The following is an 18276-nucleotide window of genomic DNA, read 5'->3' as shown; positions in this document are numbered from 1 at the left end:
TGTTAGAAAGCCAGTCCCTTCCCTTAATAGGTACATTGTGGTCTTGATAAAGGTAAAAATAAAAAAAAAATCTGTTAGCCCTTCAACTTTTTCCAAATTTCTTCAAAGTACAGAATTATGCCTGTTTGAAATATATTAACTACCTATGTAGAAACAGTAAAGAACTACAGTTAAGGTGAAGACACAGGCCCCCCTAAATATAGCATAATATGTGTTGTATGTAGGTAATGGAGACAACTAAGGTACGTGAGGACGATGAGAATGATCAATGATCAATGTGTTATGCATAGATAGTGTTATTTAAATATTTGGAAATTATAGATATAGAAATAATCTCCGTTTCCTATAAATGTTTACAAGGATTAGTTAGTAGATATAGTTGTAAAAATTACTTAATAACACTGTTTATCTGGGAATTTCCTTTTACGAGTAAACAAGGTACAACTCAAACACTTACGACACGTAGGTACATTATTATTAAATCTCTATTTGTCTTTCAATGAATAGATAATACCTAATTAAAGAAATGTGAATATTATACCATAGAAAATAAAAGATATATCATACAAAAAACTTTTAATATGTATTCAGTATTCATTTAAAACTTAATCTTATATATAAAATTCTCGTGTCACAATGTTAGTCTGCATACTCCTCCGAAACGGGTGGACCGATTCTCATGAAATTTTCTGTGCATATCGGGTAAGTCTGAGAATCGGCCAACATCTATTTTTCATATGTACCACGGGCGAAGCCGGGGCGGACCGCTAGTAATTATATACAATTTTACATACTTATGTCATATTTTATTGTAGGTATATTTACAGTTATTATTGTTAAACGACATTTCTAGATCTACACAACTACAATATCACAATAATTACCTATTCCTGTAAATAATTTTTCTCAGAGTCTTAATGAACTTTCCCTGGTAACTGTTTATTTCAATAGTTCAAAACAAACATTTCCTACCAAGTCTCATCGTTCTTATGTTTGTCAAATAAATTGAAACAACGGCTATTATAAACCAAACAATTGTTGCACTAGCCAGAAGTATACCTAATATGAACATAACGAATTGGGGACCATTTGGTTTTTCTATTATAAAAGAGAGCCCTACAACAAATACAGTCATCAAGCACGCTGAAAGGGTTTCTAATGTGCTGTGAATTTTAGGCCACTTTCTAGCGCCGACGAAGTCTTGGACAGCTGTCTCCCAACTTGATGCCACAGCTCCAAAGCCAAAACCAGCAATTACGCAGCCTATTGAATACGAATCATGATTGTTATCTGCTGCTAACACTGAAAAAAAAACATTTTATAAAAAGATTGTATAATGTCTGTAAAAGCGGAAATCCAAACATTTATAAATATTAACTAGGACAGCATGTAATCGAATTTATGATGACTTTTTAATAGATTGATATCAACTGATAAAGAATGTACATTTGTGTCACATATGATAAAAAAAATAATAATATTACGTAGGAACATACCAAATGCTGAGATCGTTGATATGCCTAGGCCGATGACGACTATATATTTGTAATTTCGTTTTGGTGTCTGCTCCAGCCACGGTGTACATAACAGGAAACAAATCCAAGTAAAACCATATAGAGACATCAAAAAGTTCATCTCGAGCATCGAAATTTTCGGATGCACTTCTGAGGCTAACATTGGTAACAAAACTAATGATATTGATAGTAAACTTAATCTTGAAAAACTTAATAACAAGGCGGGATAAAACTTTCCACAAGAAAGCGACCTCGTAAGCGGCTTTAAAAATGTGTCATTAATGCTGTACATCAAATAAATAAATCTTCGTCGTATTCTGTACATTCTATATGAAGGAATCGATAATTTTCTTTTCATATTCATGTAAGCTGATTGACATCTAAAGTTAAAAGTATTAAATATTTTCTCTGTGTGTATATCAGTCATGGGTGCTATAGTTTCATATTTTACTTCAAATTCTGTGTATTCGCTTATATCAGCATTATCCCGCTCCGTTTGTGAATCCCTTCTAACTTGATTTGTTATACACCCGTCTATGTTTTCTCCCAAGGTACTCAGTCTTTTAATAGCTACACTTAAACGATTCTTTTTCTTGTTAATACCTGCTGCGTTGTGATCATCACTGTCGCTTTCTTCACTTTCTTCTGGTATTTCTGGTAAAATATCAACTCCAAATATGTTTCTTCTCTTCTCTTCTGGACTCGGAGGAGGTGTTATCGTTTCTATGATACTCACATCATCATACTTGAGCTCTTCTTCCCGATGCAATTGATCGTCAGAGGGATTTTTCCAACACTTTTTGCTTAAATAGTGCAATTGTAGTTCTGTTCCATAAAAATTATCCATTGCTTCATTCTTATATACCATGTAACCTTGAGATAAGTCTTTATATCTTGAGAAAGAAGCAGGTCTTCGCGCACTTTCGTCAATATTCAGTAACATAATTGCGACTAATGATTGTAACATAATCCCAGCATATACAATATAAGCGAAAGAATATCCATAAACGTCTATTAATTCCGTCAGTAAATGTGGAAATATCGATAGACCAATGGCCTGTCCAAGAAGGCAAAACCCTTTTACAAAAACCAAGCGAGTATCATAAGTTTCAAATATTACTGCATCTACTTGTGCGGACAAAAGAGATGATCCTAGACCTAAAAAAAATAAAACAATATTTAATAAGCTTAATGAAAAATAAACACGACTAAGTTGTTAAGTTGTGACGAAAAAACTCACCTCCAACTATACCATAGATGTAAGGCTGTACATGATATGGAACGAAAGCGCAAATGATGAGACTGACGACCACAAAGAATAGTCCTATAGTACCCATCACTCTGTATCCTACAGAGCCTCCCCATGAGTCCGCCGCTTCTCTGAACCAGCATTCTAAAATTAAGCCAGATAAACTTCAAAACGATGGCTGCGCATACTACCCTCAAAATTCTTCGATATATTCATGTAATTAATATGTCTATTGTCTAATGCATTTTTTTAAATATCAAGTGCTTCTTTATTCTAAGGTTTGATTTTTTGTAAACCGTTTGTCATTTGATATTCATAGGAAGTTAGGAACATGTCCTTCATGTTGAATATTAGGTGTATAATTAATCTTCAAATGCAATTATTTAATCAAATGAAGATAATATGATTAAGATAAAAAGATTTGTATATTTGTATAACTTACGTGTTAAACTATACGTTAGGACAAAAATGGACGGAGTCGTAAGGCCAACCCATAACGGTACATCGAAACTGGATAAATGCACCCAGAAAACTCCATAGGAAAGCAGTAGGCTGGGCAGGCATATCTGAAAATTAAGGAAATAAATGGATAAAAGGAACGAAAAAAATGATGTTTAGGGCAAAATTTTTACGACGTCACGAACATAAGGTTCGGTCAAATATGTTACGAAGTATAGCGAAAAAAAGCGATCGGAAACAAATGGCCAGACGGACAACAAAATTTATGAAATGTTCTTTTTTATAGGTGTCATGAAAAAGATCTTTAAAACTCATTAAAAATAAATTATTGTGGTTAAAAAACCAAACACTTTAAGACATATATAAATGATAAATAGGTACCTTCCAATTGTATTCTATTCTATTATAAAACATTAATTAAATTAGGCAATGATAACTGAAAACATCAAGGTATTGGGTAAGGTACTTTATAAAACGTACGTCTTCACATCAAATTCATGGGGTCACAATCGTAAACGTAGGTAGGTACCTACTTTCATAAAATCACGTTTTTTTTTGCTGTGTCGCTTATAGGTACATTATTTAATCAATAGGTACGATAAGATTAACATTTTTTGCATTTATTATTAATACTCATAATATCTACACACAATACATCAAGCTACGTCACAGAATAATATCGGCATAAGAATGATGTATTAGCTTCTGTGTGAGTAAATTATGCACGTGATTTTAACGATAATGTTTTGTTTAAAACATATGTCGTTATCTTGAAAAGTGTTTCTAATTCAAATGTACCTACATATTTGTTTTTATTCCTGAAATTACAGAAACAACCGTTCCTATAATTTAGACACAACACACAAAGAACTTCTACCTACCACAGCCTCCACCTCTAGACTCTAGTCCGGCCAACTCCGGCTTCCTTGGCATGGACTCAAACATCATTGGAATAATAATAATTAGAATCAGTTTTGTCAGTACATATATTGAGTAAGTGCCTACTAAACCCAAAAAAAATGTTTCGTTATAAAATATTTTATTGTTAGATAGCCGCCCGCGGCTTCGCCCGTTTTATCTACATATTGCAGCATCCTAAGGCATGATTAGTGGAATAAAATCAAATAATATTTATTACGTAAACATGATAAAGTTGTTTATTAATTGATCATTGCAATCAACGCAATGAAGTAATTATATAGTTCAAGTAATTATTTAAATATTGCGATGTTTGCATCTACTATAAATAGTTGAATTTGATTGTTTTATCTGCAGTTTTGTCAACTCACACCTGTGTATTTGTAATTGACGTATCCTCAGATAACATCCAACTTTGTGACATCACGGAGATAAAAACATTAGAAACAATAATTGGAAACTAGGTACCTACCAGTTTAAAAATATATTTGTGTAACATCTACGTTACCCTTACGTTACCTAAAACATACGTAGAAAGATGTTTCATACATAGAGCTTACGTACTAAAACACAATATTTTAGAAAAGCAATTAGCTACTTAAACTTTTTTATTGATAAATCAGACTCAAAATGTATATTTTGTAAGTGAAGAATTACTATAGATATTAGATTTTTTTCTAATACACACATTGAAATACACATTATAAAATTAAGTTTCCTGGTGTGAGAGAGTCTAGACTCTAGAGTTTAGGTACTAATAACAATGAACAAAATAATCATGACGCAAATATATTTCCGCTTACGTGTGTGATCTCATATTTGTAAGAGATTTAACCTGTTGATGTTGAAATCACTCAGTTCGTAAATATTTTGTAACGGATATAAGTACTCACGTTCAGGAATACAAGGGAAAAGATAAGTGACCAGCGCCAACCAGCGCTTTCCCGTCGTCCATCAAAATCCATTCAGTTGTTTGTTTATAAACATTTTATTAACCAATGAATATTTGAATACATTCCAACAACTTCACTTGATGCTAGGCGGATCTTTTACACTACACTATTGAAAATGAAAGATTTATAAATAAGAACATTCAAGAGAGCATGTCGTCTTATTGACGGACTCTTTACGTGCATTGACAGTATATTATCGAACCCGAACACGGCTACTTTGTGTTATCTTATCGTGTAATTATTTTGTGGTTAAATGTCTAGAGAATTTGTTATAGAAAATTGGAATAGTTATGTGCTGTTAGTTTTGACACTAACACTAATATTATTATTTTGTATAAATTATAGCGTCTTAAATAGGTGTTACCTAATCAAATTAAACCCATGTGAAAGCGATATTCACATTTTATCAGTCATTACCCGTCCGAACATACCTACTTGAATATCAGTATTCACTGTTGTATTCAATACTGACTTTAGTAGTTACTATTATTAATAACGCGACCTTATATCGTTTTATAGTTGTGTACCTAACTACCTAACCAACAACAAATAATTAAAATATTGTACTCCAATGCTTATATCAACCTAGACCCAAATTTAGGTTGTATTTACCTACCACTTAAACATGAAAATTGATAAACTTGTACAATTATCACAACACAATAAAAAATATCAAAAGGAAACTTCTTTTTTTATAAACGATACAGACTCAATCATAGTCAAACATTTATTTATTTTTTCAACTAGACTTCCTTTAAATACTTTGAATCATCATAATAATATAACGTCTATGTACTACGTAGGTAGGTTTGGAAAACAGTTTCTACATGGTTTCTACCAAGAAGACCCGGGAAAAAAACTCTTTAGTTACTCTTTTAACTTTTTTCTCACAATATGGGAGGGGTGTTATAAGTTTGACGTTTCTTTCTGTGTTTCTGTGTATCGTAGCCCCCAAATGGTTATAGATGAACCCTTTTCGTTAAGTTTTTCATTACACACGCTTTTTATTAGCTTCACCTTGTTTTTTTTGTATGTTTGTTTGTAACCGACTTCTTTGGGCGCAATTTTGACCCACTTTAAACGGCCAGATTTCGTTCAAACTTTGTAGATTTATTGAGGACCGATGACAATACATTATTTGATAAAATTATTCCATTTTTCAATTTGCAAAATATGATTTTTGTTAATTTATATAATTTTCATCTATAGTCGATAATGTAAGAAAATAATTGAAATGTTCTATAATTTTTTTCTACAGTCGATAAGGTAGGACTCGATGTTAATTTTTATTTCCAATAACACGAACACGAACACGAACACGAACACGAACACGAACACGAACACGAACACGAACACGAACACGAACACGAACACGAACACGAACACGAACACGAACACGAACACGAAAACGAACACGAACACGAACACGAACACGAACTCAAAATAAAACTCAAACAAACACGAACACGAACACGAACACGAATTATATTGACCGACCCGCGAAGGCGCAAAAAAAACCGAAATTTACTTATTAATAATTTATTGTAAAAAAATTACATTATAAATTATTCCTAACTTAAACTACGTCCCTCGCCCGTTCAATGTTGGAACCAAGAGTGCACGTCGTCCTCGGCGGGGCAGCTGCAGCGTCGCGGTGGTGGTGATTGCCGCAACACTCTCTGGAATCGCAGGTGTGCGCGATGTCGCAATCGCTATCAAGTACAAGTCCTTCTTGGGTGGCCCAATGCATCCTCTAATAATTAAGGCGTGTTATATGTAGGTACATAACACCTCCCTCCTGAAGTTCAGCGACTATTGGCGGGCAAGGCTCGTTAATATCGCTGAAATTTCACACTCCGCCGATTGATGTTCTATTTTTTCTTTTTGATTATCATGATTGCTTCTCCATCTGTATTATATTGGCTGGAATCTGGTAGGTTTGCAATTTTCATTATCTGTCCTTTGATATGGTCTTCTTCTGGTCTGAAATCCTCCGTTTGAAGAATGCAGTTCTTGGGTATTGTGGCTAAGTAGCTTTTTTTAATGACGTCATATTGATCTTGCGAGCATGATAGGTGAATTTTTGATGGCTTGGGGAAACCTGGGGAAACTTGGGGGTCCAATTTTTCTAGGGCCGGGGCTCCGAGTTCCACAGGCGTGAAGAGACAAGATGCGACGACTCGTTGCGTGGTAATAAGGTGATACACGCAGTCATTTTTGGATCGATGATGGTTCAGCTTGTCCTCACATAGATACCCTAGGCCATACTTCGGGCATTCTGCCTCCATGTACATAAAATCCTCGTCGTGAATTGCCACAAAAGGATAGGGTGGAATTAGGACTTTACTATCTTAATTGGGAACTATGGATAATTTAAATAATTCAAAGGTAGTAGGAAGGACAACCGGGAACATAAAAACTATAACTATATTTCTATTACTATAATAATAGCCTAGTTTAACTAAATCAAAATATTCTCTATAATTAACTTGAGGGATTTGCTCTTTGCCATAAAATTTGTGTAATTTATTTAACATTTCTTTTAGTGAATTTGAATTGAATATAAGATGATGCGTACTTTTCGCACGAATAAAACCTAATAAATTTTCTAATCTATGTAATTCCTCAGATATATCATCAATGTTATCTGATAATTGCTACGCGTTGAATTTAATCGATATTTAGAGTAATGTTTAAATTATTGGCCTTTAAATCATTTATAGCTATTTCAATTTTTTCCTGATTTTTTATTAAGTTGTTTAAAATATCAGATTGTTGTTTTATCCAATCTTTACTGAGGCTTATATGATTATTCATTTCTGTGACCAATCTATTCTCATTATATTGTAATAATTTAATCGCGGTATCATATTTAATTGCATCTGTATAGTCTAGGTTACCAGAAATACTTTTTATTACTGAACCTAAACCATCTATGAGACCTCTCTTTATGCATTTGGGTTCAAAAGTTTCTAACTGATTTGACAATTTTATAATCTTATAATGCAAGTGCGATATGTGAATTATATAGCGAAAACAATCTATCGTGCAAATTAGGTGTTATTGAATTTAATTGGTCCTTTACTATGGTTATACTATCACGAATATCCTTTAAATTAATAATTTGCAAAAATGAATGAAAATGAGTGACAATTCTTACAGTTCCAATATTAAATGGTAATATACCAGGTCCATCATCCAAGCTACTCAGGGTGGGATCCTCCGCTTGTACCAGGCACAGGATCAGAGGAAGGATTCTGTAACAATTTAGGTACCCTCTTAAGCCTAAATTTAGCAACAGCGCCATATTCTTCTTAGTATAGATATGAATAGGTAAATCAGCCAGTACATCTGTTATAGGGATATCTAGAATTGGGTTCTCCGCGTCAGTATGAACTGTGACGGTGTTGGAATTTGCTTTAACAGTATCTGATTTCGAATGTGCAGTAATCTTAATTGAATTGGAATGAACAGTAAGTTTATCTGAACTTCTTTTTATTAATGAAGGTGTTGTCTCTGTTGGATTAACCGCTAAAGATTCTGTTTCCTCATTATTAATTTGAATTCGCGATAAAGCATCGGCGTTACAATTTTGTTTTCCCTGCTTATAAATTACGGTGTAATCGTATTCGCTAAGTTTGAGCCTCCAACGTGTGAGACGGGAATTAGGTTCCTTTAAATTCATGACCCATTGAAGGGGTCTATGATCAGTTATAATTTTAAACTTTCGACCAAAAAGATAAGGGCGGAAATATTTCGTTGCCCAGACAATTGCTAGTAGCTCCTTCTCAATCGTACTATAATTAATTTCGCTACTATTAAGTGTACGTGAAGCGTACGCAATTGGTTTATCGGAACCAACGGGGCCTTGAGAGAGTACAGCACCGATAGCTAAATTCGACGCGTCAGTTGTAAGAATAAATTCTTTATTGAAATCAGGATACTGAAGAATTGGATCGTTCATTAATAATGTTTAACACCTATTGAAACATTCAATGTAATCTTTAGAAAATGTTATCTTTGAACCTTTTTTTAAGCATTGTGTCATGGGTTTCGTGATTTTAGCGAAATCTGGTATGAATTTCCAAAATCGTTTAATGTCGGTTGGAGTTTTCGGAAGAGGATACTTTTGGATGGCAGATATCTTATCTGGGTTAGGCTTTATCCCATCTTTGCTAATAATGTGACCTAGATACGCGGTTTCGAGTTTAAGAAATTCCGATTTATCCATCTCAAACTCAAACTCAAACATTTATTTATTCAATTAGACTTCTTGGAGAAGCACTTTTGAAACGTCAATACATATTTTTTACATTTACCACCGATTCGGAAGCAGTATCTATGGAGAAGAACCGGCAAGAAACTCCATAGTTGCTCTTTTAAATCATATCAGTATTACAATTTAATTTTACAAAATATGTAACTGTATATTATCATAATATGCCAGAGAACTGTCCTGTGGTTTTTACGCGATAACCCTCCATGGGTTTTTATCTTCCATATATTCCTTAATGCTGTAATAGGCTCTCTGAACTATGTTTACTACGTTTAACGTTTATTATGTTTACTACGTTAACTACGTTTTTTACATAATTTTTAAATTTAGCACTACTAAACTCTTTGATACTATGAGGAATTCTGTTGTAAAAAAGTATACCTTGGCCCATAAATGAATTTTTAACTTTAGCTAGACGATAAAATGGCATTTCAATTTTATTTCTGTTCCTTGTGCCATAACAGTGTCTATCTCCTACTCTTGTGTGTAAGTCTGCGTTTTTGTGTACATATAAAATGTTATTAAATATATACTGTGATGGTACAGTGAGGATACCAGTATTCTTGAAGAGATCTCTTAGTGAGTCCCTAGCACGTAAATTATATATAGAGCGTATGGCTCTTTTCTGTAATATAAATATAGTTTCTATATCTGCAGCCCTGCCCCATAGCAGAATTCCATAGGACATAATGCTATGAAAGTAGCTAAAATAAACCAATCTAGCCGTGTCTTCATCGGTGAGATGCCTTATTCTTCGAACTGCATATGCAGCTGAACTAAGCTTAGCAGCGGTGGTCTGTATTTTAAAGTTGGATTCACGCAATCTCTGAAACACTTTTCCAAGATTAACGATATGCTCCTGTAAAGAAGTGCTAAACACTATTATATCATCTAGGTAAACTAGACAAATAGAATTTTGCAAATCTCTCAGTACATTATCCATTACTCTTTGAAAAGTAGATGGACTATTCTTTAGGCCCATGGGCATTCTCAAGAATTCAAAATGACCATGTTCTACACTAAAAGCAGTTTTTGGAATGTCAGCCGGGTTCATTTCCACTTGATAAAAACCACTTACTAAATCTAGCGTTGTGAAGTATTGACAGTTACCCAATTTATGTAAGACATCTGTAATATTAGGAATCGGATATTTGTCATCCAAAGTTTTCTCATTTAACTTTCTAACATCAACAACTAAACGCCATTTAACTTTACCGGAGGCATCTGCTTTTTTAGGTACTACCCAAATAGGAGAGCTCCATGCTGAATCAGATGGTCTAATAATACCTTGTTCTAACATCTTACTTATCTGATTCTGTACTTCCTGCCTATGAATAATTGGATAGCGATAACTTTTCGTATAAAACGGTATTTCATCCTTAGTTCTAATAGAATGTTTAATTTTATTCGTAAATGTTAAGTTTACTCCTTCTATATAAAATACATCCGCATACTGTGTACATAATGACTCTAAATTTAAACGTTCCTCATTATTTAATATTTAAGTGATCAGTACGCAAGCGAGATAAGATGTTGTTCGTTGTTCGTTGTTCGTTGTTCGTGTTCGTGTTCGTTGTTCGTTGTTCGTTGTTCGTTGTTCGTTGTTCGTTGTTCGTGTTCGTGTTCGTGTTTCTGTTTGTGTTTGTGTTCGTGTTTGTGTTTGTGTATGTTCACATTCACATTCACATTTACATTCACATTGTTCGTTGTTCGTTGTTCGTTGTTTGTTGTTCGTTGTTCGTTGTTCGTTGTTCGTTGTTCGTTGTTCGTTGTTCGTGTTCGTGTTCGTGTTCGTTGTTCGTTGTTCGTTGTTCGTTGTTCGTTGTTCGTTGTTCGTGTTCGTGTTCGTGTTCGTGTTCGTGTTCGTGTTCGTTTTCGTGTTCGTGTTCGTGTTCGTGTTCGTTGTTCGTTGTTCGTTGTTCGTTGTTCGTTGTTCGTTGTTCGTTGTTCGTTGTTCGTTGTTCGTTGTTCGTTGTTCGTTGTTCGTTGTTCGTTGTTCGTGTTCGTGTTCGTGTTCTTGTTCGTGTTCGTGTTCGTGTTCGTGTTCGTGTTCGTGTTCGTTGTTCGTTGTTCGTTGTTCGTTGTTCGTTGTTCGTTGTTCGTTGTTCGTTGTTCGTTGTTCGTTGTTCGTTGTTCGTTGTTCGTTGTTCGTTGTTCGTTGTTCGTTGTTCGTTGTTCGTTGTTCGTTGTTCGTGTTCGTGTTCGTGTTCGTGTTCGTGTTCGTGTTCGTGTTCGTGTTCGTGTTCGTGTTCGTGTTCGTGTTCGTGTTCGTGTTCGTGTTCGTTGTTCGTTGTTCGTTGTTCGTTGTTCGTGTTCGTGTTCGTTGTTCGTTGTTCGTGTTCGTGTTCGTGTTCGTGTTCGTGTTCGTGTTCGTGTTCGTGTTCGTGTTCGTGTTCGTGTTCGTGTTCGTGTTCGTGTTCGTGTTCGTTGTTCGTTGTTCGTTGTTCGTTGTTCGTTGTTCGTTGTTCGTTGTTCGTTGTTCGTTGTTCGTTGTTCGTTGTTCGTGTTCGTGTTCGTGTTCGTGTTCGTGATCGTGTTCGTTGTTCGTTGTTCGTTGTTCGTTGTTCGTTATTCGTTGTTCGTTGTTCGTTGTTCGTTGTTCGTTGTTCGTTGTTCGTTGTTCGTTGTTCGTTGTTCGTGTTCGTGTTCGTGTTCGTGTTCGTGTTCGTGTTCGTGTTCGTGTTCGTGTTCGTGTTCGTGTTCGTGTTCGTGTTCGTGTTCGTTTTCGTGTTCGTGTTTGTGTATGTTCACATTCACATTCACATTCACATTCACATTCACATTCACATTCACATTGTTCGTTGTTCGTTGTTCGTTGTTCGTTCGTTGTTCGTGTTCGTGTTCGTTTTCGTGTTCGTGTTTGTGTATGTTCACATTCACATTCACATTCACATTCACATTCACATTGTTCGTTGTTCGTTGTTCGTTGTTCGTTGTTCGTTGTTCGTGTTCGTGTTCGTGTTCGTGTTCGTGTTCGTGTTCGTGTTCGTGTTCGTTGTTCGTTGTTCGTTGTTCGTTGTTCGTTGTTCGTTGTTCGTTGTTCGTTGTTCGTTGTTCGTTGTTCGTTGTTCGTTGTTCGTGTTCGTGTTCGTGTTCGTGTTCGTGTTCGTGTTCGTGTTCGTGTTCGTGTTCGTGTTCGTGTTCGTGTTCGTGTTCGTGTTCGTGTTCGTGTTCGTGTTCGTTGTTCGTTGTTCGTTGTTCGTTGTTCGTGTTCGTGTTCGTTGTTCGTTGTTCGTGTTCGTGTTCGTGTTCGTGTTCGTGTTCGTGTTCGTGTTCGTGTTCGTGTTCGTGTTCGTGTTCGTGTTCGTGTTCGTGTTCGTGTTCGTGTTCGTGTTCGTTGTTCGTTGTTCGTTGTTCGTTGTTCGTTGTTCGTTGTTCGTTGTTCGTTGTTCGTTGTTCGTTGTTCGTTGTTCGTTGTTCGTTGTTCGTTGTTCGTTGTTCGTGTTCGTGTTCGTGTTCGTGTTCGTGATCGTGTTCGTTGTTCGTTGTTCGTTGTTCGTTGTTCGTTGTTCGTTGTTCGTTGTTCGTTGTTCGTTGTTCGTTGTTCGTTGTTCGTTGTTCGTTGTTCGTTGTTCGTGTTCGTGTTCGTGTTCGTGTTCGTGTTCGTGTTCGTGTTCGTGTTCGTGTTCGTGTTCGTGTTCGTGTTCGTGTTCGTGTTCGTGTTCGTGTTCGTGTTCGTGTTCGTTGTTCGTTGTTCGTTGTTCGTTGTTCGTGTTCGTGTTCGTTGTTCGTTGTTCGTGTTCGTGTTCGTGTTCGTGTTCGTGTTCGTGTTCGTGTTCGTGTTCGTGTTCGTGTTCGTGTTCGTGTTCGTGTTCGTGTTCGTGTTCGTGTTCGTGTTCGTTGTTCGTTGTTCGTTGTTCGTTGTTCGTTGTTCGTTGTTCGTTGTTCGTTGTTCGTTGTTCGTTGTTCGTGTTCGTGTTCGTGATCGTGTTCGTGTTCGTGTTCGTGTTTGTGTTTGTGTTTGTTCACATTCACATTCACATTCACATTGTTCGTTGTTCGTTGTTCGTTGTTCGTTGTTCGTTGTTCGTTGTTCGTTGTTCGTTGTTCGTTGTTCGTTGTTCGTTGTTCGTTGTTCGTTGTTCGTTGTTCGTTGTTCGTTGTTCGTTGTTCGTTGTTCGTTGTTCGTTGTTCGTTGTTCGTTGTTCGTGTTCGTGATCGTGTTCGTGTTCGTGTTCGTGTTCGTGTTCGTGTTCGTGTTCGTGTTCGTGTTCGTGTTCGTGTTTGTGTTTGTGTATGTTCACATTCACATTCACATTGTTCGTTGTTCGTTGTTCGTTGTTCGTTGTTCGTTGTTCGTTGTTCGTGTTCGTGTTCGTTGTTCGTTGTTCGTTGTTCGTTGTTCGTTGTTCGTGTTCGTGTTCGTGTTCGTGTTCGTGTTCGTGTTCGTGTTCGTTTTCGTGTTCGTGTTCGTGTTCGTGTTCGTTGTTCGTGTTCGTGTTCGTTGTTCGTTGTTCGTTGTTCGTTGTTCGTTGTTCGTTGTTCGTTGTTCGTGTTCGTGTTCGTGTTCTTGTTCGTGTTCGTGTTCGTGTTCGTGTTCGTGTTCGTGTTCGTGTTCGTGTTCGTGTTCGTTGTTCGTTGTTCTTTGTTCTTTGTTCGTTGTTCGTTGTTCGTTGTTCGTTGTTCGTTGTTCGTTGTTCGTTGTTCGTTGTTCGTTGTTCGTTGTTCGTTGTTCGTTGTTCGTTGTTCGTGTTCGTGTTCGTGTTCGTGTTCGTGTTCGTGTTCGTGTTCGTGTTCGTGTTCGTGTTCGTTGTTCGTTGTTCGTTGTTCGTTGTTCGTTGTTCGTTGTTCGTTGTTCGTTGTTCGTTGTTCGTTGTTCGTTGTTCGTTGTTCGTTGTTCGTTGTTCGTTGTTCGTTGTTCGTTGTTCGTTGTTCGTTGTTCGTGTTCGTGATCGTGTTCGTGTTCGTGTTCGTGTTCGTGTTCGTGTTCGTGTTCGTGTTCGTGTTCGTGTTCGTGTTCGTGTTTGTGTTTGTGTATGTTCACATTCACATTCACATTGTTCGTTGTTCGTTGTTCGTTGTTCGTTGTTCGTTGTTCGTTGTTCGTGTTCGTGTTCGTTGTTCGTTGTTCGTTGTTCGTTGTTCGTTGTTCGTGTTCGTGTTCGTGTTCGTGTTCGTGTTCGTGTTCGTGTTCGTTTTCGTGTTCGTGTTCGTGTTCGTGTTCGTTGTTCGTTGTTCGTTGTTCGTTGTTCGTTGTTCGTTGTTCGTTGTTCGTTGTTCGTTGTTCGTTGTTCGTGTTCGTGTTCGTGTTCTTGTTCGTGTTCGTGTTCGTGTTCGTGTTCGTGTTCGTGTTCGTGTTCGTGTTCGTGTTCGTTGTTCGTTGTTCTTTGTTCTTTGTTCGTTGTTCGTTGTTCGTTGTTCGTTGTTCGTTGTTCGTTGTTCGTTGTTCGTTGTTCGTTGTTCGTTGTTCGTTGTTCGTTGTTCGTTGTTCGTTGTTCGTGTTCGTGTTCGTGTTCGTGTTCGTGTTCGTGTTCGTGTTCGTGTTCGTGTTCGTGTTCGTTGTTCGTTGTTCGTTGTTCGTTGTTCGTTGTTCGTTGTTCGTTGTTCGTTGTTCGTTGTTCGTTGTTCGTTGTTCGTTGTTCGTTGTTCGTTGTTCGTGTTCGTGATCGTGTTCGTGTTCGTGTTCGTGTTCGTGTTCGTGTTCGTGTTCGTGTTTGTGTTTGTGTATGTTCACATTCACATTCACATTGTTCGTTGTTCGTTGTTCGTTGTTCGTTGTTCGTTGTTCGTTGTTCGTTGTTCGTTGTTCGTTGTTCGTTGTTCGTTGTTCGTTGTTCGTTGTTCGTTGTTCGTTGTTCGTTGTTCGTTGTTCGTTGTTCGTTGTTCGTTGTTCGTTGTTCGTTGTTCGTGTTCGTGTTCGTGTTCGTGTTAGTGTTAGTGTTCGTGTTCGTGATCGTGTTCGTGTTCGTGTTCGTTGTTCTGTGTTCGTGTTCGTTGTTCGTAGTTCGTTGTTCGTTGTTCGTTGTTCGTTGTTCGTTGTTCGTTGTTCGTTGTTCGTTGTTCGTGTTCGTGTTCGTGTTCGTGTTCGTGTTCGTGTTCGTGTTCGTGTTCGTGTTCGTTTTCGTTTTCGTGTTCGTTGTTCGTTGTTCGTTGTTCGTTGTTCGTTGTTCGTTGTTCGTTTTTCGTTGTTCGTTGTTCGTTGTTCGTGTTCGTGTTCGTGTTCGTGTTCGTGTTCGTGTTCGTGTTCGTGTTCGTGTTCGTGTTCGTGTTCGTGTTCGTGTTCGTGTTCGTGTTCGTGTTCGTGTTCGTGTTCGTGTTTGTGTTTGTGTTTGTGTATGTTCACATTCACATTCACATTGTTTGTTGTTCGTTGTTCGTTGTTCGTTGTTCGTTGTTCGTTGTTCGTTGTTCGTTGTTCGTTGTTCGTTGTTCGTGTTCGTGTTCGTTGTTCGTTGTTCGTTGTTCGTTGTTCGTGTTCGTGTTCGTGTTCGTGTTCGTGTTCGTTTTCGTGTTCGTGTTCGTGTTCGTGTTCGTGTTCGTTGTTCGTTGTTCGTTGTTCGTTGTTCGTTGTTCGTTGTTCGTTGTTCGTTGTTCGTTGTTCGTTGTTCGTGTTCGTGTTCGTGTTCGTGTTCGTGTTCGTGTTCGTGTTCGTGTTCGTTGTTCGTTGTTCGTTGTTCGTTGTTCGTTGTTCGCTGTTCGTTGTTCGTTGTTCGTTGTTCGTGTTCGTTGTTCGTTGTTCGTTGTTCGTTGTTCGTTGTTCGTGTTCGTGTTCGTTTTCGTGTTCGTGTTTGTGTATGTTCACATTCACATTCACATTCACATTCACATTCACATTCACATTCACATTGTTCGTTGTTCGTTGTTCGTTGTTCGTTCGTTGTTCGTGTTCGTGTTCGTTTTCGTGTTCGTGTTTGTGTATGTTCACATTCACATTCACATTCACATTCACATTGTTCGTTGTTCGTTGTTCGTTGTTCGTTGTTCGTTGTTCGTTGTTCGTTGTTCGTTGTTCGTTGTTCGTTGTTCGTTGTTCGTTGTTCGTTGTTCGTTGTTCGTTGTTCGTTGTTCGTTGTTCGTGTTCGTGTTCGTGTTCGTTGTTCGTTGTTCGTTGTTCGTTGTTCGTTGTTCGTTGTTCGTTGTTCGTGTTCGTGTTCGTGTTCGTGTTCGTGTTCGTGTTCGTGTTCGTGTTCGTGTTCGTGTTCGTGTTCGTGTTCGTGTTCGTGTTCGTGTTCGTGTTCGTGTTCGTGTTCGTGTTCGTGTTCGTGTTCGTGTTCGTGTTCGTGTTCGTGTTCGTGTTCGTGTTCGTGTTCGTGTTCGTGTTCGTGTTCGTGTTCGTGTTCGTGTTCGTGTTCGTGTTCGTTGTTCGTTGTTCGTTGTTCGTTGTTCGTTGTTCGTTGTTCGTTGTTCGTTGTTCGTGTTCGTTGTTCGTTGTTCGTTGTTCGTTGTTCGTTGTTCGTGTTCGTGTTCGTTTTCGTGTTCGTGTTTGTGTATGTTCACATTCACATTCACATTCACATTCACATTCACATTCACATTGTTCGTTGTTCGTTGTTCGTTGTTCGTTGTTCGTTGTTCGTTGTTCGTTGTTCGTTGTTCGTTGTTCGTTGTTCGTTGTTCGTTGTTCGTTGTTCGTTGTTCGTTGTTCGTTGTTCGTTGTTCGTTTGTTCAATGTTCGTTGTTCGTTGTTCGTTGTTCGTGTTCGTGTTCGTGTTCGTGTTCGTGTTCGTGTTCGTGTTCGTGTTCGTGTTCGTGTTCGTGTTCGTGTTCGTGTTCGTGTTCGTGTTCGTGTTCGTGTTCGTGTTCGTGTTCGTGTTCGTGTTCGTGTTCGTGTTCGTGTTCGTGTTCGTGTTCGTGTTCGTGTTCGTGTTCGTGTTCGTGTTCGTGTTCGTGTTCGCTTTCGTGTTCGTTGTTCGTTGTTCGTTGTTCGTTGTTCGTTGTTCGTTGTTCGTTGTTCGGTGTTCGTTGTTCGTTGTTCGTTGTTCGTTGTTCGTTGTTCGTTGTTCGTTGTTCGTTGTTCGTTGTTCGTTGTTCGTTGTTCGTTGTTCGTTGTTCGTGTTCGTGTTCGTGATCGTGTTCGTGTTCGTGTTCGTGTTCGTGTTTGTGTTTGTGTTTGTTCACATTCACATTCACAGTCACAGTCACATTCACATTCACATTCACATTCACATTCACATTGTTCGTTGTTCGTTGTTCGTTGTTCGTTGTTCGTTGTTCGTGTTCGTTGTTCGTTGTTCGTTGTTCGTTGTTCGTTGTTCGTTGTTCGTTGTTCGTTGTTCGTTGTTCGTTGTTCGTTGTTCGTTGTTCGTTGTTCGTTGTTCGTTGTTCGTTGTTCGTTGTTCGTTGTTCGTTGTTCGTTGTTCGTTGTTCGTTGTTCGTTGTTCGTTGTTCGTTGTTCGTTGTTCGTTGTTCGTTGTTCGTGGTTCGTGGTTCGTGGTTCGTGGTTCGTGGTTCGTTGTTCGTTGTTCGTTGTTCGTTGTTCGTTGTTCGTTATTCGTGTTCGTGTTCGTGTTCGTGTTCGTGTTCGTGTTCGTGTTCGTGTTCGTGTTCGTGTTCGTGATCGTGTTCGTGATCGTGTTCGTGTTCGTGTTCGTGTTCGTTCTTCGTTCTTCGTTCTTCGTTCTTCGTTCTTCGTTCTTCGTTGTTCGTTGTTCGTTGTTCGTTGTTCGTTGTTCGTTGTTCGTTGTTCGTTGTTCGTTGTTCCTTGTTCGTTGTTCGTTGTTCGTTGTTCGTTGTTCGTTGTTCGTTGTTCGTTGTTCGTGTTAGTGTTAGTGTTAGTGTTAGTGTTAGTGTTCGTGTTCGTGATCGTGTTCGTGTTCGTGTTGGTTGTTCTGTGTTCGTGTTCGTTGTTCGTAGTTCGTTGTTCGTTGTTCGTTGTTCGTTGTTCGTTGTTCTTTGTTCGTTGTTCGTTGTTCGTGTTCGTGTTCGTGTTCGTGTTCGTGTTCGTGTTCGTGTTCGTGTTCGTGTTCG

At 38.0% G+C, this 18276-nt stretch overlaps 1 protein-coding gene and 1 pseudogene across 1 annotated transcript; both read right to left on the bottom strand.

Moving 5' to 3' along the window:
- Positions 1-559: 559 nt before the first annotated feature.
- Positions 560-5455, bottom strand: LOC149482137 (uncharacterized). The gene is made up of 5 exons (XM_089703944.1): positions 5034-5455; positions 3206-3329; positions 2755-2907; positions 1497-2672; positions 560-1302 (listed from the first exon to the last, which is right to left on the bottom strand). The coding sequence occupies exons 1-5, from the start codon at positions 5103-5105 to the stop codon at positions 953-955; spliced, it is 1875 nt and encodes a 624-aa protein (XP_089560070.1). The 5' UTR covers positions 5106-5455; the 3' UTR covers positions 560-952.
- A 1275-nt stretch (positions 5456-6730) lies between these two features.
- On the bottom strand, positions 6731-10885 carry LOC149482136 (uncharacterized; annotated as a pseudogene).
- Positions 10886-18276: the final 7391 nt, after the last annotated feature.

Source organism: Colias philodice, chromosome 15 (genome assembly GCF_061535455.1).
Source record: "Colias philodice isolate Cphi_HAF_F1 chromosome 15, ilColPhil1 Martin Lab GWU primary, whole genome shotgun sequence".
NCBI lineage: Eukaryota > Metazoa > Arthropoda > Insecta > Lepidoptera > Pieridae > Colias > Colias philodice.
The sequence above is the reverse complement of the archived record's forward strand: the minus strand, read 5'-3'. Positions and strand labels throughout refer to the sequence as shown.